Raw genomic sequence first — 24,050 nt, 5'->3', positions numbered from 1 at the left:
CACACACACCTCCATGCCCCAAATGCCATGTGAAATCTGGAATTACGCTACAGGAGGCCTAAGAACAACCAGAGGCCGGGACAGAGCTCTGAAGCATCTTCTCATAGCATCTTCCAGTGACCACGGCCCTGGGTATGCTTTGATCTTGGACTTTGAACCTCCAGAACTGTGAGTCAACAAGTTTTGTGTTGTCACAGCCTCTCCATTTGTGGTACTTTGTTATAATAGCCCTTGAACAAATTCATATAGTCAAACCCTATGAAGAGCATTAAGTCAGCCCCAGAGACACAAAGGATGCATGGTGCCTTTCTATGTGGATGCTAGATTTAGCTTACAAACTCCTATGTACACACGTTGGGTGAAACGCAAGTATATACAAATGTGACAGATGTAAGAGATCTGGGAGGGGGGACCAGGAAGGTGCTTGTCTGAGTCACTCACATGACTTGGACCACAGGAATTAAGAGCCAGCACTCGCTTGAAACTTAAGTCACCATTCCACAAAGATGTGCAGTTGTGTTGTGCGAGTCAGTACCACCCAAGTGCCTGGTTGTGTGGGTTCCATCCTCGCTGCAGAATTTAGAACCAATGTAAGCCAACCTAGCTATCAACCTCCAAAGGCAGAAATACCACATCTGCCGTCGCTAAGGAGAGGAAGACACAGGCAAACAGCCTGTGCACAAAGGCTCCGTGCTCTCAGACATCTGTCAATTTGCTGAGGGTGTTTATGCAAGACAGAAACTACCAGCAGAGGATGCAGCTCTGCAAGTTCTGACCCCAAAAGAACTACACTTGTACTTAGTGCCCACCGATAGAATCTGACATGTACTTAGTACCCATCAATGGAATCTGACATGTACTTAGTACTCACCAATGGAATCCGACATGTACTTAGTTCCCACAGATGGAATCTGACATGTACTTAATACCCACAGATGGAATCTGACATGTACTTAATACCCACAGATGGAATCTGACCTGTACTTAGTACCCACTAATGGAATCTGACATATACTTAGTACCCACCAATGGAATTTGACATGTACTTAGTACCCACTGATGGAATCTGATATGTACTTAGTACCCACTGATGGAATCTGATGTATACTTAGTACCCACTGATGGAATCTGACGTGTACTTAGTACCCACCAATGGAATCTGATATATACTTAGTACCCACCGATGGAATCTGATGTGTACTTAGTACCTACCGATGGAATCTGATGTGTACTTAGTACCCACCGATGGAATCTGGCGTGTACTTATTACCCACTGATGGAATCTGACATGTACTTAGTACCCACCAATGGAATCTGATATATACTTAGTCCTACCGATGGAATCTGCACACGTTCTTAGTATCCACTGCGTGTCTCCCCGTGTTTCTGTGTCTGGATGCCAGTGTCTCAGGGTTTTGTGTGAGGACAAGGGGCTGTGGTCCCACAAAGGCATGAGCCCAGACACTATATGCCCGTTCCTTCCTCCAGAGCAGGTAGAGGATGGTGGAAGGAGGCCCCTGGGTTTGCAGAAAGGGAAGGAGGAGGAGTTCAGGTGGGTCTTTTGGCTCCTCACCACCAGCGCTCACTCATCTTGGGTCATGGAACACAGCAAGGCGCTCTGGGTGCCACAGCCTCTCTGGGCCCTGCGATTCTGCCTTTCCTTCAGGAACTCTGGCTCGATGGCCATCATCCCTCCTTAAAATTCACTAAAGACTGGCTAGCTCTGGTGGCTCAAAGCTATAACAGCTAGCCACTCCGGAAGCTGAGATCTATGGATCTCAATTTGAAGCTAGCTGATGCAGAAAAGAATCTGTGAGACATTTATATCCAATGAACCACCAAAAATCTGGAAGTTGAGCATGGCTCAGGTGGTGGAGATCACTGTTTAGACCCTCCATTTGGGGAGTCTGTTTGTTATGTGGCCACTGGTAAGTCTTGGATTGTCCAAAATTCTGTTCAAAAGCCACTGTAGTCACATTTGAACACCTTCAGGCATGGTTTCACTGCTCAAGCACTGTGATAGGGTGGTTACTTCTGTAGACCTTTCATGTGGCAGGTCTACCTGAGCCAGCCATTTCTACCTTGCAGTGGAGGCTGATGGATGATGCTGGAGAGAACTAGAAATGCTTCGTTTGCTCTCTTCCATCTTTGAGCCCTGCCTGCCTTCAAGAATCTGTGCTCTGCTCTGGGCCCTGTGCTAAGCCTGATGTAAAAGCCCTTGCGGTGAGTGGCAGCCCGAGATTTTCTACCTCCATCACAGGGTAAGTGTGCCCACGCAATTCTGCATTTCAGCTGTAGGAAGTCTTGGTTGTTGCTCCACAAAAAAACCCACATGGTCCACCATAGGCTTTAGTCAGAAATAGAGCTGGTAATTATGGAAAAACTCTCATCTGTCTGCTTATATAACTCTCAGTTGGGTCTGAACTCAAAGGGAAACAGCTGGTGTCAGTTACCAGTCTATGTGAATTGTGTTTGTGCTGACATTGGGACTTGAACTCAGGACCTTTCCCTTGAGTGAAAAAGCTTTGGCTTTTTCACTCAAGGATGGTACTCTATCACTTGAGCCATGCTCTACTTCCAGATTTTTGGTGGTTAATTGGATATAATTGCCTCACAGATTTTTTTTCTGCCTCAGCTAGCTTCAAATTGAGATCCATAGATCTCAGCCTCCCGAGTGGCTAGGGTTATAGCTGTGAGCCACCAGAGCTAACTAACCAGTCTTTAGTGAATTTTAAGGAGGGATGATGGCCTATCAAAGCACATGCTAAGAACATTTCTAATAGCAGAACCAGGCATGTTTGTGTGCTAAGTGCTTGATATTTATTTGGGTTGAACATGAACTCCAGTATTAGAATCACTTCAGATAAATGGAGAGTCTAGGTTTAAAAAGCATCACTCCTGCTGACCCTAATTGTTTTCATCATAAATAATCTTCCCCAGGATGAACCAGGAAGTAGTTATGAGTCTTAATGAGTAGTGGCATTACAAGGGCTTTCCATCTGTGGGGGTCTCACCGTGCATGCTTTCCTGATGGCGAAAACAGAATGGGGGTTTGAATTTAGCAAGGTAATGAAAGTCTGTAAGGGCCAGGGTGCATGCTGCTCTGGTATCAACCACACCTAACTCTGCCTGGCACGGACCTAGCACCCAGAGAACTGGAGGAGAAACACAGGCCAGTAGCAGGAAGAAGGAATTAGGAAACCGGAAGTAGGAATTAGAAAGCCAGGAGCAGAAAGTAAGAGGAAGGAAGTAGGGAGTAGTCATTGGGAAGTAGGAAGTAGGAAGCAGGAAGTAGGAAGTCGGAAGCAGGAAGCTGAGCAGTGTCCTGGCCACAGGCCTGCATTTGTGGTTTGAACGTCTCAGTCCTGTTACTCTGGGGCTAAAAGTGTTCTTCCACCTAAGGACTGAGTTCTAGTCAATCATATCGGGGAATTTCCCAGGGCTGAACCACCCGCTTCTCCCAGACATGCTGCTTCACGGCATTTTCAGGGTGGACCTTGGCAATCTTGCTTTTTGTGAGTGAAGGGAGCAGGAGGGACGAGCTGAGGTGGATGCTACTTCCCTGAGTTCTAGCATTCGTCCCTTTCTGCTCCTACACCTCTGATGCTCAGGACCTCTGGGTCCCAACCACTATTTGTCTCCCTCAAGCAAGGGTCGTTGGCTTGGTTCTCAAACAAACGCCACGTTTCCAGTGTAGTCTGCAAAATGGATTTTGTTGTTGGGCCATGAGGACTGTGATGGGGCATTGAGTAGGAGGCTCAGGGATGCACAATGTCCTGTGAAGTGTACAAAAACCAGTCCCCAAAGAGAGCGGCATTCTTTTTGAGAAACATTGAACCTGAGTTTACTATAGGCACCGACTGATATTTCCATGGGAGCCTAAGGTACAACTTGGAGACGAGATGATAATACGTAGGCACCATACAGAGCTGGACAAATAGCTTCACATGGGTTATCTCATGTGGTGCTTGTCTTCTAATTTCACTGTTCAGGAACCTGAGGTACCTGTTCAAGAGCAGGCAGCCAATAAAAGATGGATCTTGAATCTTGAGTTGTAATCATCCTCCTCAGGCAAGAGAAAACCCTGTCTCCCTGACCGAGCTTCATGAAACAAAAGATAATCTGGAGTAGAAGGATTTACTGGAAACTTAGAAGATCACAGCTAGTTGGTCACTGTCTCTTTACAACATTCATCAGAGCAGAACAAACCTGGTTTTCTAAAGCATAATATAATGGATTCAAGATCAAAAGAAAGAGTCCAAGGAATCAAGTCTTCTGTGAAGGTTTCCTCTCTGACACCTTCCTTTTCATGGATTCATATTTTTTTGATTGTGGTAGAACCCAGAGAAAAGCAGTGTGTTCTCTTCAGGGCTGGCTAACATGGCATCCCCAATATACTGCCCCTCACATTCAGGTGAGAAGTTCAGGTGGTGGGGGAGGGACTTTGTGCTGACACAAGTACCCAGAATTCTCCTTCCTTATCCCAAGCCCTGATCTACATCCAAATGGAGCAAAGAAAGATATCTCATGCGATACTGACAGAGTGGGAAGGTGGAAAGGAATAAGGCAAGGGGGAGAGGAGGAATGCTCGGCAGATTTGCTATGAGGGGAGATTTATTTCAACAAATGGGAATCTGTGCTTTCTGGAGGTTTCTGATACTGTATTAGGGTGGCCATTTATCTTCACTGCCTCCAAGACATATAGGAGCTAAAGTTCTTTATGAGATTCAGTGATTGAGGACCTGAATTAATGGTTGGGACAAAGAGCCTATGAGGAAGACTACAGGACCCATAGGAGCCCGCCTGCCTGCCTTCCTGCCTTCCTTCCTTCCTTCCTTCCTCCCTTCCTTCCTGCCTTCCTCCCCCCTCCCTCTCCTTCCTCCCTTCCTTCCTGCCTTCCTCCCCCTCCCTCTCCTTCCTTCCTTCCTTCTTTCCTTCCTTCTTTCCTCCCTCCCTCCCTTCCTCCCTCCCTTCTTTTCTTCCTTCTTTTCTTCCTTCCTTCCTTCCTTCCTTTCCTTCCTCTTCTTTCCTCTCTCCTTTCCTCTCTCTCTCCCTCCTTCCCTCTTTCTCTTCTTCTTCTCTCTCTCTATGGGAACATGTTATATACACTTGCATCCACACACAAACACATGCATCCACCCATAAAGGAAAAAGTGAAAGAAAAGTACCACAGTGGTTTAAAGTACTGATTTGGGGATGGTAAAAAAACAATTCTGTGATTGATCTTTTCCCAAGGAAAAGATTCCCAAGGAATCTTTTCAATTATTCTATAATATGCTCATCTTACCTGTGAAATCAGGGAAGCAAGTATTTTTATCTTGCCACTCAGTAGTGATTGAAGAACATACACTGAGAAGAAAAAGGGCCCTTTAGAAACTTCCCAGGGGAGAATCTTAGAAAGGACACGTGAGCCAGAGGATGCTGCCCAGGGTCACAAGCCCAGGGTCCTTGCAGGGTGAAGTATGCATAGGGACAGGTACTAGCTGCAGTGTCTGCCTTTCATGTCTCTGGTCAGAATACAGCCATTGCTGAACAAGACCTGAGACTTAATGTAATATTCATTCGTACATGCACCAAAAATATAGGCACTCATCTATATTTTAACAACCGAGTTTTCTCAACCTCTGAATCACAGCCTGGAATAGAAGCTGTTTTTCCTCCTGAGTTGTGTCTATTAGTAAAATACACATTTGTTTCCATTTGGAGGAAAACAATATGTATCAAGCAAGAACCCTTGCAATGTTGCTTTACTACCACATGTTTTGATACAGCAGAATTGGAGGAAGGCTAAAATTCTAAATATAGCAGACCTACGCAATCTCAAGCACCATTTTAAACCCTTCTCTGCAGTTAACGGAAATTGATCTCCCTAACAAGAGCTAAAAATAGCAGGAGGAAAAAGAGAATAGACAATGACATTTTCATATTGGTCCCTATGGGTATCTGAGCAACAATGACATAACCTTTCACAGCCTTTCCAGAGCTCAGAACAAAGGCAGGCAGCCTTGTCTGCCTCTGATGTACTGAGCTGCAGTAGGGCATATGTCTTTATTTGGCCTTGTTATTTTTTCTGATTGGTATAGATAAGCTGTTTTGTTATGGTGGGGTTTTTATTTTTTCCTCTTTTTTACATAAAAAAGAACATAGTACTCCATTGCTTTGGGAATGAGGAATAATTAATATTCTAAATTAATTGCTAATAATGATTCAATTCATTCTCCATTTCCAGGCCAGAACTCATCTTCCTTTGTCCAGGTCACAAGTGAATATCAGGCTTCTACAAATTCCCCCAGGATATTCATAAAGCCTTCATGCTTTCTGCTCATTTGTTTTGTTTTAGAGAGCAAAAGACCCTTAATCAGAGCAAAGGTAGCAGATTCTGGCCGGCCCATTCCATTGGCTGTTCAATGTTAGAGGAGAGGGAAGGGTCCATGACGCAGTGGGTGTGTTTTGAGGGCAAGGAAAGGGAGAGCCAATGTGGAGCAACAAGACACTGTAAGACACTGTTCTTTTCACTACACCTTGGATTTCTTCTGGAGAAGTGGATTTTAATATGTAATCTGTTAGTAAAGCCGCTGCCTCCCAGCACGGTAATCGAGAACCTTCCCACTCATGTCTGAATTCCGTCATTCTTCCATGCTTACTGTGTGCCTACTCTGTCCAACGTGCTTTCAAGTATGGAACCCTCAAAAATGAGTAAGACATACATCTCCAATCCGTGCACAGAGGCAGGAAGAGACCAAGTTCTAGTTCTTGGGGACAGGGACGGGGGGTGGGTTTCGGGGTACAGCCCTGCTCCATCCTTTGCCTCTGCTACGGTTTGAGTGCGTCCTTCAAAAGTTCAGGCTCTGGAACTCTCACCATGTTGGGAGGTGGGTAAGATAGAGCAATGATGGATGATTCTTATCTTTCTCATGTGAGCAAGCTCTCTCTCTCTTTCTCTCTCTCGGCTGTTGGAAAGCAGGGGCATCCCTCCTGAACTATCTGGCACCATGTTCCTGGATTTCCTAGCTTCCAGAAACATCAGCCCAAACAAACCTCTCTCCTTTATAAGCAACTCTGTCTTGGTTGTTTCGGTAACAGACATGGCCTATGGCAGTGTCCAGTATACCCTAGGTGATAGTTTCAGCTCAGTTATTAAATAGATGCACATTAGTTATCAGCATGGGAGTGGGGCTGGAAAGGGAAACGGTCTCCAATGGCTGGCAAGGAATGGAGAGAAAGATGTCTCAGAAAAGACATTCAAGCTGCAGCTACTCCAAGGACACACACTGAAACCTCCTGGAAAACCGAGGACCGTGGTAGTTCACTGCTGCCCACCACAAAGTATACATGAGCTGTACTTTGCACACATCCCAGTGATATACACAGGAATAGGCTGACCTGATTGCAAGAACAAATTCCCAGAAACGATCTAAACACTTAGCAACATCACTGTGGGTTCATAAAGTGAGGTGATGTGTTCATAAAATGCAATACTGGACTGCAATGAAAATGACTGAATCAGAGCTTCAAAGGCCAACACCAGAAGCAAGGGATTGCAACCAATACTCTTCTAAAGTTAGATTCTTTAATGCAACTGACTCTGTGTGTGTGTGTGTGTGTGTGTGTGTGTGTGTGTGTGTGTGTGTGTGTGTGTGTGAACTAAAAGACTTGGAAAAAATCATATTAAGTGAAGTAAGCCAGATCCAAAGAAACATAGGCTCTGCAGTTGTTTCCCTCATTTGTAATAATTAGTATATGTCTACAGGAGGATCACAATATCTCAATAGCTATGTACATATGAGCATTTAAGATGATGCTAAGCAAAACGAATTCCAAGATATGGAAACAAGAGGTTTTTCTTAGTTGTTGTTTTTAATGTACTATGTGATTTCTTTTTTCTTTCTTTTTTCCCCCTACGTTTATCCCCTGTTGTCATTGTATTTGATTTTGGTACCCCGTGTCTTGTATATACGTTTATCTGAATTAGGGAAGGGAAGGGGAACAACAAAGTGCGGCAGAGGATTCCTGGGTGTATCATGAATACCTGTGGCAATGATAAGACTAGGTATCTGGCAGCATAGGAGCCTCCTGGCAGCCGCCAGACCCCATTTTGCCAGTTTTGAGCAAGCAGCTTCGTCATGCTGTGCAGAAGAATCTCAGAACTAGATAACACGTCCAGATCAGAGACATCTACCCTGCATGCCACAGCCTGAGGCCTGAGTTCCCTGCGGTGGGGCGTTCCCACTGCATTGGTCATCCATCCACGCAGCTGTTAATGCAGAGCAGAGCAACAACAAACCCATCGGAAATGCAGATGTGACCACCAGCCCGTGCTTGCAGCAGAGGCTGCTCATCCTCTCGGGCTTTTCTGGGTTGCTGACACATGCTTGATTATGCTTTTCTTTAGCGGGCCAAGCGCTTACCTGGTCCCAGCTTGGCCACAGCATAGAGCAGGTCGTAGTTGAGGACCGGCGTGGCGTCGCTGATGGGCTGCCAGCCCACAGGCGGCGAGGAGGGTGGGGAGATGAGGAATTGTTTGGCAGGCTGCGGGGGTGCCAGATGTAGTTTGTCTCCATCTGCCTCCGGCGTCTGAACCTTCCAAACAGAGTGCACATGTGGCCCGTCATTGACGATGGCTTTGGATGTGCTAGGTGGGTGGACTAAGGTGTGGGGCTTTATTTCAGCTTGTGACAGATGCACCAGATGTTAGTAGTAATTACTATGTATTACCCACCACGTGTGCTTGTCTCCTAGAAAATGGAGTTTGACCTTGGGCATGATGCAAGGTCACCTGGGGCCTTAGGAAAATATGCCTTGTGGAGCCTGAGCCTGAGCTTCAGCCCAGCCCTTCCTAGCTTGTTCTGTCTTCCGTTACTTCTTTCTTCCTTTGTCTCTTTCTCCCTACCTCCCTTCCTCCCTCTCTCTTTCTCTCTCTGCCTTTCCTTTCCTTCCTTCCTTCCTTTTTTTCTTTCTCTCTCCCTATCTCCTTTTTCCTTCCTTCCTCTCTCTTTCTCTCTTTCTTTCTTTTTCTTTCTCCTTCCCTCTCTCTTCTTTTTTCTCTCTCTCCTTCCTTCCTCCCTCCCTCCCTCTCGCACTCCCTCCCTCTCTCCTTCCCTTCTTTCTTTCTCCTTCCCTCTCTCCTTTTTAATTTCTCTCTCTTGCTCTCTTTCTCTCTCTCCTACCTTCCTTCTTTCCTTCCTCCCTCCTTGCCCCTTCCTTCCTTCCTTCTTTCCTTCCTTTTCTTCTTCTTTCCTCCTGGGTTTGAGCTCAGGCCTTGGACTTACTGGCCAGCAGCTCTACCACAACAGTTTGTTTAGTCCTTGCAGCCATGGCATGGGCCATGGGTCACTTTGGCCCCTGTTTTGCAGATGAGGAGCCTGAGCCGCAGTGAACTAGCCTGACTGTCCCGGTAAGAGCCGGTGGGACTCCTCGGCCTGCTCTCCAAGCCACAGGCTGCCCCTCTGACCTGGGTCTACTTCTCAGTTGGCAACAAACACGAGTGTCCTAAAGGGCTCCATTTACATTTTAGAAAGGAAAACAAAAAGACACGTGGGACAAATGCTGGAGTGAAGAATCTCCTTACCTGTGCGAAGTAGAGTTTCAATTTCTTCCCTCGGAACTGGGTTTCGTGCAGCTCTATCCTGGCCCGGGCGGCGGATTTAGGGTTGCTGAAGTTTATCCGGACACGCCGGAAGCTCTTAAAGAGCTGGAACGTCACGCAGTCATCGTAAGTCCGGAACAGCCCCTCGAACTTTTCCTGATGAAAACACAGAAGGAAATCTGCTGCCCACGGGTCTTGTAGGAGGCCAGATCTGGGAAATGCCGGGTAACATGCTTGAACAAAGTTTTGTTTTGACAGAACGCTGCTAACGTGTTTTCTGCACCCGGTGTCTGGGGCCAGCTGCGAAGCAGGCCTGTGGGTGCGGGGGAAGGAGTCACAGCCTGGGCCAGGGCTAACCGGGCAGGGCTAATGAATAGGGCTCAGAGTACGTGGATGCTGTACAAATGTCCACTATTTCTGGGTATCTCATGTTCTTTTATTTTTTCCCAGATTCTCATCATCAGATTCTCAAAGGGGTTCATGAGCTCTAGAACACAGGGGTGTTGCATATGCACACAGCAAACAGTATTCATGGCCCTCTGATGTGGCAGCCCTTTTCTTCACTAGAAAGGAGGGGTTACCACCCCACCCCAAGTTCTGGTGGTCTGCAGAAGGCAGCCAAAGGCCCCGGCGTGATTTTCAGTGTCTTTCTCTGCAGAAGACAAGTGCCCTGCATGAAGAAGTAGAGGCTTTCCTGAACTTTACCTTCCAGAGTTCTCGGTGCGTGGTCCCTGAGTGTCTGGGTGGAACACAGCTTCCTCCCAGCCCGTTCCCTCCACTCTCCTTATTCTGCAGTTATTTCGCCTTGGCACGGAACGTAAGACCCTCTATTCACAGACATCTTAGCATTCCTGTCTTCCTGCAGTTTAGCCACACGGTTACAATACAAAGCACAAATGTAAGATTTTTGACTCACTACGCACTTTCAATTCAACTGAAAAATAAAATAAAACCTGTGGGATGGAATGTGATGAGAGGTTGTAAGGAAAAGCAGAGAGGGCATAGCGTCACAGGAGTCTGACAGAAGGGGCAGAGCTGAGGGCTTGGAGTTCCTGGTGACTTGGGGAGTTTAGTGAGATTGATGTGGAATAGAACCTAGAGGGAATTTTCTACATTTTTTTTTTTGTGGAGGGGGGAACTTTTCAGCCTTAATAGGCATATTGGGGAAATAATAGAAGCCAAAAGGAATGTGGTTCACAGGGTAGAGGACCTGCCTGGCAAGCACAAACCCGACTTCCATGCTGCGTCTCACACACATAGACAGCACAGTTGAAAATGCATCGGAGATGCCCAGCGCTCCGAAGACGGCAACTTAGCAACTCACCACACAGCAGAATTTGGATGGGTTTATTCCCTGATCAATAGTCTGATGAGAGGCTGTGGATCACTGCCCAGCCTCTCCAAAGAGGATCATACCACCTGCCATCAGCCAGGGAGAAGGCCACCATTCAAAAGTCCAAGTGCGCGTTCTACTGACTTTGCATCACTTTCACACCATCATTGTAGAGAACTGCAGCCAAGCCATCAAATGACAGACTCATTAGGTAGCTCACACAAACTGTACTCTGATTAAAAACTATTACACAATGGAGCCAGTGTGTGGTGGCTGACACCTGTCATCCTAGCTACTCAGGAAGATGAGATCTGAGGATTGTTGTATGAAGCTAGCCCAGGCAGGAACATCTGTGAGACTCTTACCTCCAATTAATCCATGAAAAAGCCACAAGTGAACCTGTGGCTCAAGTGGTAGAGTGCTAGCCTTGAGTGAGTGAAAAAAAGCTCAGGTCCCAAGTTCAGTCCCCAGGACTGGCACGTGCGTGCGCGCACGCGCGCGCGCGCACACACACACACACACACACATACGTGTGTGCACACACAGAAAAATAAACAATGGACTCCAGAGAAAGGAGAAGTAAGTGGAGAGATTGGACGAGGGGATGGTGGGAGGATAAGAAAAGGGTGGAGAGTGAGGCTGGAGGGGGAGGTGGGTGCCGAGGTGGGTGCTGGGTAAGTGGAGGGCTCTAAACAAGGCACGTGCTGAATGCAGAAGGTCAGAACAGTGCAGAAAGCGAAGGCAGCCAGCAAGTCCAGGTAGAGGTAATGGAAGACCCCCCCCCCCCCCACTGCATGGCTGGAAAAGCCACAGGTGATTTTACGTTTGTGCTGATTTAATGTTGTCTCATCTTTCACACAACAGAGGCTACAACTAACTGATGTATGATGAGTAGACGGCACAGGTGATTGGTGTTGATAGAATTGTAGTAATTAAAATAAAAGGATAATATGGATAAAAAGAGCTATCTAATCAGGATACTTGAAACTGTGGCTTTTACTGTGGAGTTTTTAACTTAGGACCTCACACTTGCCAGGCAGATGTTCTACCTCATGAACCATGTCTCTAGCCCTTTGTGTTTTAGTTTATTTTCCAGGTGGGGCCTCAAACTGTGATCCTCCTATTTCTGCTTCCCAAGTAGCTGAGATGATGGGTGTGCAACACAAGCCAGACCTGGAAAGAAGCCCTTGATAAACAAATGTAGAGGATCCAGGCCTGATTGAGACTGTATTGGGAAGGAAATAACTACACAGTGTCAAAAATGTGAACAGTTTTGGAACCTGCTTTTCAATATATTTGGTCATCTTGCCCAAACACATTGGGAACCGTAATGGCAGACACGTAATTGATTTATTTACGGTGTTCTCTATCATCTTCCTGAATGTTTGCTTACTTCCTGTTGGCTGTAATTACTTATTTGTGCCCCACATTTCAAAACATACACAAATACGGCTTCTAAAGATATACAAGAGCAAAACAAAGCTAGATATTGGACAACACTAGAAGCCATTCCAGACATATTCCAGGAGCTGAAGAAAAGGATAAAAGTAACAGCTGGTTCTAAGCCACACCTCCTCAGGAACAAACTCTGTCCAGTCATCACAATGATTCTCAGAATTGTAGGGGATATAAGTGAAATGTTATTTTTTCTGGCAGCGTCTCACCGTTTTCTTCTTTCTTTCTTCCTTTCTTCCTTCCTTCCTTCCTTCCTTCCTTCCTTCCTTTCTTTCTTTCTTTCTTTCTTTCTTTCTTTCTTTCTTTCTTTCTTTCTTTCTTTCTTTCTTTCTACAACATTTATTTTCATAGCAAAATGCTTCACTACATACATTTCATTTGAAATCTGGATCCCTGGTCGGGGCTCTGCTGAGAAAGAGAGAGAGAGAGAGAGCGAGGAAGAGAGAGAGAGAGGACGAGAGAGAGAGAGAGAGAGAGAGAGAGAGAGAGAGAGAGAGAGAGAGAGAGAGAGAGAAAGAAAGAAAGAAAGAAAGAAAGAAAGAAAGAAAGAAAGAAAGAAAGAGAAAGAGGAGAGAAAACACCTGTCTTTCCAACTCCTGAAGATTGAAGAGAAGCCTCTGTTTGAATACAGAGCCGTCAATAACCAGTGAGGACATTTTTCAGGAAGTTTAATGTTAAATTAAGAGGCTACATCCTAAATATGTCCTCTATCATGCCTTTCTGAAGGCAGACAATTTAAAATTTAAATCCAGCCTTTTCCCAGTTGGCATCTGATCAAAGTCAGCTTTTCAAAGGCAGCGTGCAGTCCCATTTTTATTTTTCCTGTGAAATTGAAATGGCGTGTGCCTTGTGTAAAAAGAGAGCAATTTTCACGACGCAATCATTAAATTGAAAACGAGAGTACACAGTTTTTTTTAAACATTCCTAATGATCTTTCTGCTGGCGCTTTTCCTCCTCTTCCCTTTTTGTAATTCTTTTAGGTTCTGTTTTCTATCGTCGTAATGATAAGACTACATAAAATCAAATTTCGTGTTCATATTCCTGGAGATTTGGAGCAAATATGATTGTGTCAACCCAACACAAATTTAACACAAAAAAATACCTCAGAGGTCCTTTCTAAATGGAAACATTTTGGCCAACACCTATCAAAGCTAACTTGGCCTTACAAAGACAAAACTGACTGGCTGTAGTGAACAGAATCATTTGGGACTGCAACTTTGTATAGCGAGAAATTTCCATTTGGGGTATTTATGAGTTAGCAATGGCAAGATACTCCATGGAGGACTCATAATGGAAAACGTGTTCTATGTGTTAAACAAGGGCCCTGGACCTGGGGACCCAGGCTCTGCAGGTCCCTCGAGATGTAGCATCCCTGTCCTCCTCCCTCTAAGGGTGTGTTCTGATTGGTTAAGACCAAGTAATGCTTACAAAAGAATGATTGCACCCTCAGACTTGCAATATGAGCATAATTACCAGACTTCTTTATCTCACTCAACTTTTCCCAAAGGTTTGCAGTGACCAAGTTTACTTTATGGTATTTGTGGTTAGCCTCTGTTCGTAGAAAGCTGGGTGCGTTGGTACACGGCCGTCACCTCAGCTACTTAGGAGGCAGGGATTGGAAGGATCCTAGTTGAAGGCTAGCTGGGGCAAAACGTTAATGAGGAATGTCTGTAGATGCGACATTTTCCCCTCTTCTTCCAGGAAGATGGGGTCAGAAAACCACATTATTGCCTGTTTATTCAAATAAGGTTTATTCAAACAGTCAATTTCCTTTGTGGTACAATGAAGAGTCAAGGCTTGTGGTCTATAAAACCTAAAATATTACCTGGTTCTTTACAGAAAACAAAATTATGGACTCTCCAACAGGCCACTCAGTGGGCTCTTACTGTCTTTCTTAGTAGGTTCTTTTTCCCCATCATCCCCACTAATATTTTGAATAATTTCTTCCTTTCTATTGTTCCTGCTACCTTCTTTGGAAATTCTTAGTTTTCCTGCATCTTTCATTTTTTTTCTCTTTTTTTTTTTTTTTGGTCAGCCGTGGGGCCTGAATTCTGGGCCTGGGCGCTGTCCCTCAGTTCTTCAGCTCAAGGCTAGCGCTCTACCGCTTGAGCCACAGCACCACTTCCAACTTTTTCTGCTTATGTGGTGCTGAGGAATCGAACCCAGGGCCTCATGCATGCAAGGCAAGCGCTCTACCACTGAGCCACCTTCCCAGCCCTGCATCTGTCATCTTGTGTCTACATTTTCCATCCTTGTGGCTTTCAACTTTATGTTCTCAGAGTTCTTATCCAGTTAATCTTCAGATCCACAACCTAATATTCAGTGTGTCCCTACAACTTTCCCAAAATATTTTTGCAAGCACACGTATTCCTAGTGTGTTCTAGGATTCCTCCTTTTTTTTTTCTTCACAACTGCTTTATGGCTTTTATTTTACAGCTGCTATGGGCTCTCGAATCTTTTTGACGCTATTAGGCAAAAGTTTTAGACTATCTCCTCTATTTTCTGCTCAACCTCTGAGTCCTTTGTGTTCACCAGCACTCTTGGTTTATCTGGTGGCTGGTTTTTCTTCAAGCACCCCGTAACTCTTGTCTGTACATTTACAAAATTAAATGAAGCTGATTCATAAACGGGGTTGATGGAGAGCTATCTGCTGGGAAGCTGTGTCCAGGTGCTGGTCGGTTAGGTCCTCTGTAAGGATCTGGGAAAGGGATTGGCATGTAGGGGTTTCTCTGGGGATTGTCCTCAGGATCAGGTCCTTATGAGGGGCTTGGGATCCAGGATTGGGCAGAGAGAAGAGGTGAACTCTGTGGGTCCACAAAGACCTCAGCAGTCTGTGGCAGTGATGAGGATGGGGTAGTCCTCTGGAGATCTTCTTCCCTTCTCCTTCCATGAAGTCATTCATGACTGTCATCCCCAGTGAGGATGGTTACCCATGGTCCTTAGATCAGGACCACGTTCGAGCAGGGGAAGCAACATTTCAGAATGAAGAGATGTAAGTAGAAGCATACATTTCTCAGGATAATGAAGGTATTTTCTTCTCAGAAAGTGCAGACGAGATCACCAACATCCTTGGCTTTATTGAATGACTACATCCATGATGGTACAGGGTTTTTATTTTTGTTTTTCTAAAAGGGAAGGTAGGTATTGACTTAATCATGACCTCCTCTCTTTAGAGCGCTATATAACTTTTGCAAAGAAAGGAAAACTAATCTTATTCTTTGTGTGTTTCCTTTGTGAGCAGCCCGATCCTTGGTCTTGGTTCTGAGGGCAAACTTGGCCTATGTTCCCTTGGCCCCGTGAGAGGCTGCGTGCAGAAGTTGCTGCGAAAGACCATTGGGGAGTTGGGGCTGAATGTGACACATTGTGGAGCAGCAAGGAAAATGCAGACTGTGATTATTTTTATCACTTACTTTCCAGCAGTATTTTACCTGATTTCCTGTCGGTTATGAACATAGAGCTCTCCTCAGACAAGAAGGTGTCTTGCACCTGCCAAGTTTTGCTTAAGGCAACCTTTTTACTGGAGGACTTCCATTGTAGAACATCTGGTTGTGTGTGCAGGGTGGTGTATAAACTGATGGTCTTTTATTGAGCTCCCTCACTCTATTTAGGTAGCTAAATGTGGATTATCTAACTCCTCAGTTGTGGGAGCAGAAAGTAATAAGGGCAGGTTCTTGGCCTTGGGGTAGAGAGGGAACTCAGGGAGTCTCAGTTGCCTTACCCCTTGAGTCATGCCCTCATCCCTTTTTGCGTTAGTTTGTTTTCTTAGGATCTCCTTTTGCCTGGCCTGGTCCTTGGTCACAACGTTCTTCCTTCTACCTCTTGAGTAGCTGAGAGTCCAGGTGTGATGTATCATACCTGGTGCCAACTTCTTGGGCTTTAACCTCAAAACCAGAAGGATAAAATATTTGGGGTTCTATTTGCAGAGACACTTTTCCCATCAAAGAGATTTAAAAAGTACTCTAGATTGGGGTGTTCTGAGTATGGGCTCTGTGTTCCACCCCGATCTTGGTCAAAACCTGGAAAGGTAGGGCAGGATTCTGGGACCCGGGTGAGTTGAGAGACCTGGCGGGGCACAGGTGCTCTGCTTGGAAAGTTCCTCCCCACACTGCTTGTCCAAAACAGCAGCGTGGATGTGCTGTTCTAGGATGCCCCAAGCTCGAGGCAGGCAGCGAGCGCTACCAAGTACTTCTCCAGCTCTTTCAAGGAAAACACAGATATAAATTGGGAGAGAGCAGAAGACCCAAGGAGACATGGTGGTTAGGATAATGAAGAAAGAAATCAGCTTCACAGAACTTTTCACATGGGAGCCGAGGGAAGGCCAAGCAGTCCCTAATGGGAGGTTGGGGTGCAGATGACTGGGATCAGCAGCCAGGGCTAGGGACCAGAACTTTTATTGGCTGAACTTAAATGACACCACACTCACTGCCTACCACCACGTCTGATGTTTTGACCGTGCGTAAGGGTTTCACATGCAACATCCATTTGGGGTGGTCTGATTGGCTGGTAACATCTTGTGCTGAAGAGCAAGGCTGAGGTGGCTAAGATGATGGTTTTAAAATAAATATGAGGACGGAGGTTTTACACCCCATAGTGCTTTTCATTCTCCCCAAATGGACATCATTGCCCTTGTATCTGAGCCGATAGTCCAGGAGGGTGAGATTGTTTCTTTATATCTCCAATGAGCATACGATCATGATGCAACACAATGGGTAGGGCGGCCGAGGCTAGACTTGGCTCTGCCATCTTCTCTCAAACAGAGACCTGCTCAAAGCCACTCAGAGGGAGCAAGAAAACACTATTGTTCTTTTAGTGGCTGGTCACTAAAGACCATGCGTGCTGTTTTGCTAGCTTGGTACAGCATCGCCTACTTGGTAATTGAGAAAGAAAAGCTGTTTGGCGGTCAGATGCCAGCCATGACTAAGTATTGTGGAATGACCACTGAACTAAGGCCTTTGCTTTGTAAGGCAGCTGTGGGAGCAGGCCCTTCCCAACCCCCCTCTCTTGCAGCTTGGCTACTTCTCATGTTCAATCCACGCGAATGACCAGATGGGATTAGGAAGTTGTCCCAAATAGAGAATTGGTATTCCACAAATGGAATAATCACGGAGCAAACTCACTGTGAGACCACTGCTATTGCAGTGAGCTGGCTTCTTTTCCCAAATGAAGAGCATTTGAGAGGAAGGAAACATATGTAGCCGCAAGGCTTGATGTGCCAGGGAAGGCAACAAATGTCAGGTCAAGATTTGACTCTACTGGTTATTGTGATATATTGTAAGGACTTTCCTTCTTCCCTTCCTCCTTCCTTCCTCCCTTCCTTCCTCTCTTCCTTCCCTCTCCTCCTCCTCTCTTTCTGTGCCAGTCCTCCTGTGGCTAGAACTCCAGGCCCTGTCCTTGAGCTTTGCGTGCTCAAGGCTAGTGCTCTACCATTTGAGCCACAGCTCCACATCCAGCTCTTTGGTATTTAATTGGAAATCAGAGTCTCATGGACTTTCCTGCCCAGGCTGGCTTTGAACCACGATCCTCAGATCTCAGCCTCCTTTGTAGCTAAGATGACAGGCGTGAGCCAGTGACACCTGGTCTCATAGGGATCTCTTATAGCATTGGTCTGCAGTTATGGGCATCACTGGATATAAATAGTAATGTCCGGCAGTAGTAGCTTATGGTGGAGTATATTTGAGTGTATCTCATCACAGTACACTTGTGAGTAGAGGCTAGCCCACAGTAGAAACACCAGCAATACCAGGACTTCATAAGATGGCCAGAGGGTGGGGCTCTGTGACTCCCAGATAGAAATGTTAGTCCATGAAAGGAGGCAGCCGTGAGACCTGTTCATTTCCCTAAAACCAGGGGGAGGTATTTAAATGCTAACCTGGTCGCCATCAATCTCTCATTCATTGTCTCAGATCTTACGAGTCATACGGGATCTTTCCCACAAAATGCTACTTTGGGGAGTACTTTAACCACAAAAGACTGCCAGTGTTTGGAAGCGCTGTGCCCCACGCTCATAAATTTAACCTGCACTTCTTCAACGCTCCAGCCTGGGAGCTGCCCTTGCCTTGGAAACTCTCCGGGCTGCATTAAATCTTCCCTTTGGCTGAGCATCAGCTGAAATTTATCTCATCTCGATGGACCCCGTACTGCCCAGGTGAGTGAGCCAAGTAGGAAATGTGTGTGTGTGTGTGTGTGTGTGTGTGTGTGTGTGTGTGTGTGTGTGTGTGTGTGTGTGTGTGTGTGTGTGTGTGTGTGTGTGTGTGTGTGTGTGTGTGTGTGTGAGAGAGAGAGAGAGAGAGAGAGAGAGAGAGAGAGAGAGAGAGAGAGAGAGAGGGAGGGAGGGAGGGAGGGAGGGAGGGAGGAAGGGAGGGAGGGAGAGGGAGGGAGGGAGGGAGGGAGGGAGGGAGAGGGAGGGAGGGAGGGAGGGAGGGAGGGAGGGAGAAAGAGAGAGAGAGCGATTATGTGAGCTGGACAGGGACAGCAGTGGTCGAAAACTGATGAGGCCAGCAGGCATAGCCACTGGGACGCACCTGGGACAAACATCCTCAGATAGTCGACCTGAGTGCTCATTAAGATCTTAGCAGCTAATGGAACACAAAGTCAAGCTGAGGCTACAAGACTCTGCCTGCGAGGACAAGGGGGAGACAGGCTTTGTTCCTCCAAAAACAAAACAAAACAAAAAAGTCCTAAAACAACAACCACCACAACCACAACCACAACAAAACGCAAACCCCAGTCATTTTGAATAGGGGTTGAGGAGCGAAGGAAAGATCAGCCCAACTGTCCCTGTCAATTGTCACTCTGCTGTCCGCCGGCCTTTTATCATTTCACTAGTGGGTTGGTTACCTTTGCTTTCTCTTTATATCTTCCTCTCTGCCAAATGGACTCAAATCTCCACCTAGTTATTTACCCCTAAAGGGTCGGTTTTCTTATTCTAAAGGCCAAGGATCTGGATTAAAATATCCTCATTGAAATAAGTTATTCTCCCAAAGGAGGAGAAGTGGCACTTCTAATTGCAGAGGACTGTGGAATATTATCCAAGTAGGATGTTTGGAGTACAAAGTGGAGTCGGCCATTACTCCATGCTGACTGGTGTCTATCTCCTCTGCCGGGGCTGTGGGGGTGTGGTCACCTGCCGTGGGTTTCCACGCACCCTGTACGTGCATGCTGCTTTCTCCAAAGGAGATGTGAACCTCTGGGACAGAACATCCATTTCATACACTTATTTCATGTATTGCTAGAACATAACTTTTAATTAATTGCACATCTTATTTTTGTGTTTATAAGAAACACTTTTTTTCATCTTTTCTTTCTTTTTTTTTTTTTGGCTGGTGAAAGGAAGGGCATGAGGGTCTGGGGAAGGAAACTGCCCTGGAAGGTAAAATTCAGTTGAATGTTTCTTTCTTCCCGAATGGCCATTCTTCCCATTTCTCCACCTCACTGATAGAACAAAAGCGATTTTTACAAAAGGAAGACTGTTAATCTTCATGATGGAGAACTGAAGACACAGAAAAGTGACCAGAATTGCTGGCTGAGGTGAGCTGGATTGGACCCTAGCTATTTGAAGAATAGGTTTGTTGAAGAGACTTAGTTCTCAGAGCTAACAGGAGAGCCATTTGGTGGGGGTAGGTGTGGAGGGTGGGGTGGGCGGCTGGGGCATCTCTTTGCTTAGAGATCATACTCAAATTTCCTTTAATTTATAAAAGGAATCTGAAGACCTTGAGGCCACCTCTTGTCCATTTCTATCTATTCTCTCTTATGAACACAAAGGACATCATTTGAATCATCCACGAAAAGACAAACATGTAAGACCAAAGAACTCCACAAAAGGGAGTCCTTTTGTTACTCTTTGAACTGCTGAGATTATACTTTGGTATCATGTCAAAGTTACAGAAGAGTTGAAAACATAGAACATATACACATCACCAGATTCTCCCAGATGTGACTACCTCATCTCCTCTGCTTTGTCCTTCACGCACACCATCTTTCATGTACACACACACACACACACACACACACACACACGTTTTAGGAACCATTTGATAAACGTGGCAGATATGCTGCCCTTTCACCTCTCACTCTTGCATAATACTGAATCATGATCAACATTGGGAAATGAAAAGTGAGATAATAGTATAATCTATGAATCATTTCTGTTTTTTTTTTTTGGTCAATTATCCTATACGATGCCCTTCACAGCAAAAGAAAACCTCACATCATGTACCTGAATTCAGTTACAGGTCTTTCTAATGACATAGAACCTGGAACATTCTGCAGTCCTGGGCACTGATATTTTTGAAATGTCATAGCTCAGATATTAGATAAAATATCCCTTCATCTGTGCTTTCCTGCTGCTTCCTCGTGAATAGGTTAAGGTAAAACAAAACTGGAAAGCTATTGCATGTATTTTTTAGTCCCCTGTACTTCATGTTCAGTTTTTTTGTTTTTTGTTTTGTCAGTCGTGGGGCTTGAACTCTGGGCCTGGGCGCTCTTCAGCTCAAGGCAAGCACTCTACCACTTGAGCTGCAGTGCCACTTCTGGTTTTCTAGTGGTTTACTGGACATAAGTGGTTTCCTGCCCAGGCTGGCTTTGAACTATGATCCTCATATCTCAGCCTCTTGAGTAGCTAGGATTACAGGCATAAGCCACTGGCACCCAGCCTTCATGTTTAGTTTTTAGCCTCCAACTCATTCCTAAAACCATGATTTAATCTGAATTCTACTCAGCCCTACCCTCTGATGCAATGTATTATCAGTTATTCTGCACTGGGACCACTGAGAACACACTGGATCCATTTCACCAGAGCACTGGCACTGAGTCCTGAGCAAGGGTGGTTTGTAAAGCTCCACAGATGTGCCCAGATGATTCCACTGTGCAGCCAGGGTTAGTTTGTTTTCCTCTCTGAATAGCTGCTATGTTTCCTTGGTGAGATGTGACAAATCACAGGGTCTAAAGACTTTCCCACTCAAATCATCTTGATCTAACTTGATTAATAGCAGCCACAGTCTGCCTGGCTGGCAAGAGGAGTTTTGATTCTCATCAACCCCACATCCGGAGAGTCTGAATTCTCCATTGCCTAATAGTCCAGTGCCAATCATCTTCTTTAAAGATATACCGGTGGGGCAGTGTTGCTCTAGAGAGACCGTTGCAACTTTACCACTTCTGACCTTTAGAGGTCGCATAATTCCTGGCCTCGTGAGCTCTCCTTCAGTGCCGGCCCAGACCTCAAGTCACGAAGTGCAAACAGCAAGCCTTATTTGTGACACTGAAAATGGCCTTGTGCTGTGGGAATGGGGAAGTTCAAGGGGAGGTTGGTCAGACAAATGGAGAGAGAAAGGATGGGAGAATACAATCATAATGTTCAATGTGCAATGTTCAGTCCCCCCTTGGGGGGGACGTGTGGGGTTGGGAGAGACGGGGGAATGACGGGAGGGTCACACTGCTCAAGACAAGTCACTCATAAATTGATATGCTGAATCAAAACCCCTTTGTACAACTACTTAAATATAATGAAACGAATGATCACTAGACATTGTCGAATGTCTCCTGGGGAGGAGAGGATTTGCAAACCCTCGCTCTGTCCTCCATGTTTCTAGATATTTGATCAAACTAGTGTACACCCATCTTCATGCTCTTCAATTTCACTATCTTTCTAAGGACCATCTGAACCAGGGAAAACAAGACATATGTAATTACAGAAGCAGGCTTGCTATCTACCCACACTAGATCTAAATGTTTAGTCTTCCACTTTCTTTAGAAAAGCCTTGCTCAAGTGACTTTTTTTTTTTGGTGCCAGTCCTAGTAACTAAACTCAGGGCTTGAGGCACTGTCTGCGATTCTTTTTGCTCAAGGCTAGTACTCTACACTTGTGTCACTGTTTCCCTTCAGGCTTTTCTGGTGGTTAATTGGAGATAAAGAGTCTCAGGGCCTTTCCTCTTCAGGCTGGCTTTGAACTGTGATCCTCAGATCTCAGCCTGCTGAATAGCTAGGATGACAGGCCCAGCTGACTTGGCTTTTGTAACTCTGTTTTCTCATCTATCAAGCTGGGAACAACAGGAATTTCTCCTTCCTCGGGTAGGTCACTGTGAGAATTACTGAGAGAATGTCTAAAATGTGCTGACATCTGACAGCTGATCCGGAGGAGTTGTTTCATAAGTAAGTTCTTAGCGAGGGATGGGTCAGAGCCTGGTGCACAGTCAGCCTCTGAGGGGGCTGGTGGCAGCTGAGATCTTCCTTGTAAATGGAAACATTTGGGACACAGAATAATGCAGCGTCATGGTCAAGATCACACAGCTGGTTAATAATGAGCGTAGGAGTAGAAATGCACTTTTGTACTCCTAGTGAACATTCTATATTCCACAGAAGGCCTGGAAGATCAAGGGCGATTCCAGAAAAGATGATGCTGGGGGCCACATTAGCCTTGGTCCGTGCTGTGATAGAAAAGGCCTGACAGTACAGGTGAGCTAACTAATCATTTCAAATTGGACAAGTCAGAACAAGGCCATCCAGTGGAGCATTTAAAGGCACAGAATCCTTCAAGTACCATTCACCGACGAACTCTGGTTAAAGGACTCTCGCTGAAGACATAGAACGAAGACCATGATACAGATGAGCACTCCAGTGAGAAGAAAATCATAACCTTGACAGCACCAACAATCATCAGCAAGGTGAATCAAACTTGTCATGAAAAGAGTCCTCTCTGCCTCTCCCCCAGAGCTGTAATTTAGAAAGAATTCTGTTGCTTCCAATGAATCCATCTAGAATGACTTCTACTGCCAAGAGGCTGTATCTGCTCAGGAGATAACAGGCCAGAGAAGTCCATTCATCATTACCAGGTGACTAGAAGAAGCCTGTTCCATGCTTAGACATTTTCAGTAAAGAGATCAAGGGCTAGTTTTTTAATGAAGTAGTCAGCAAGCTGCAGATACTTGAGGGAGGTGTGTAGATAAACATACAAGGGGTGTGTGTGTGTGTGTGTGTGTGTGTGTGTGTGTGTGTGTGTGTGTGTGTGTGGTGTTATTTTAATACAAGAAAAGGACTGCCACCTTTTAGCAACAGCAGTAAGGAATTCTCCTGACGTTTTAATAAGTACATACTTGCTAATCACAGATCTGGACAGATCTCATGCTGTGGCAACTGCCTTTGTCAATTAGGTCCATGAATACAAGGCTGGCTTGCAGGAGCTGTGCTCACAGTGGGTCTGTGCATGAAAAAAAGATCTTGGTTTTCCTGTTGGAAACACAGATTTCCTGGGCTGCTGGACGGGGATGTGTGCACTAAGCAAGCTCCCCAAGCGGTGTGTGAACGGCAGGTTTTCATCTGCTCTTTACAAGGGCAGAAGGGGGAAGGCCACAATAAAGAAAAGAGAGAGGTAAGTCCTTTCCCATGCAGTGGGGTCCCCACAGTGACAGAAACACCGCCAGACCACGCCCACTAGCACGTGAAAACAGGTCTCGTCTGTGCTCCCAGGGGAGCACGGAGCTGACATTTTCCTCTGGTTATTTGTTCTGTCTGTTCTTCTTAGTGATTCTAATATATTCACAAACAGAGGCATGGCGTGCCGGGCATGCAGTAACCACCGATGAAGTATCATCTCTCTAATTGTATTAACAATCTTATAAGGTCAATATGTTTAATTAAATATAAAACTGCTGATGTATGAAATGGTAACTCCTCTGCATACCA

General features: G+C 45.6%; 1 protein-coding gene across 3 annotated transcripts in view; it reads right to left on the bottom strand.

The window, feature by feature from the left end:
• The window catches only part of Rcan2 (regulator of calcineurin 2), a 158,067-nt gene that overhangs the window by 4,833 nt on the left and 129,184 nt on the right, over positions 1-24,050 (bottom strand). For all 3 annotated transcript variants that reach the window (XM_070023600.1, XM_070023599.1, XM_070023601.1), the window contains 2 exons: positions 9,569-9,742; positions 8,409-8,580 (listed from right to left, as the gene is read on the bottom strand). In XM_070023600.1, coding sequence (XP_069879701.1) covers positions 8,409-8,580; positions 9,569-9,742 — 346 coding nt within the window. The remainder of the gene's footprint in view (positions 1-8,408; positions 8,581-9,568; positions 9,743-24,050) is intronic.

Source organism: Dipodomys merriami, unplaced genomic scaffold (genome assembly GCF_024711535.1).
Source record: "Dipodomys merriami isolate MVZ:Mamm:240054 unplaced genomic scaffold, mDipMer1.0.p SCAF_16, whole genome shotgun sequence".
In the NCBI taxonomy this organism is placed as follows: domain Eukaryota; kingdom Metazoa; phylum Chordata; class Mammalia; order Rodentia; family Heteromyidae; genus Dipodomys; species Dipodomys merriami.
This window is presented reverse-complemented; position numbering and strand designations above follow the sequence as displayed.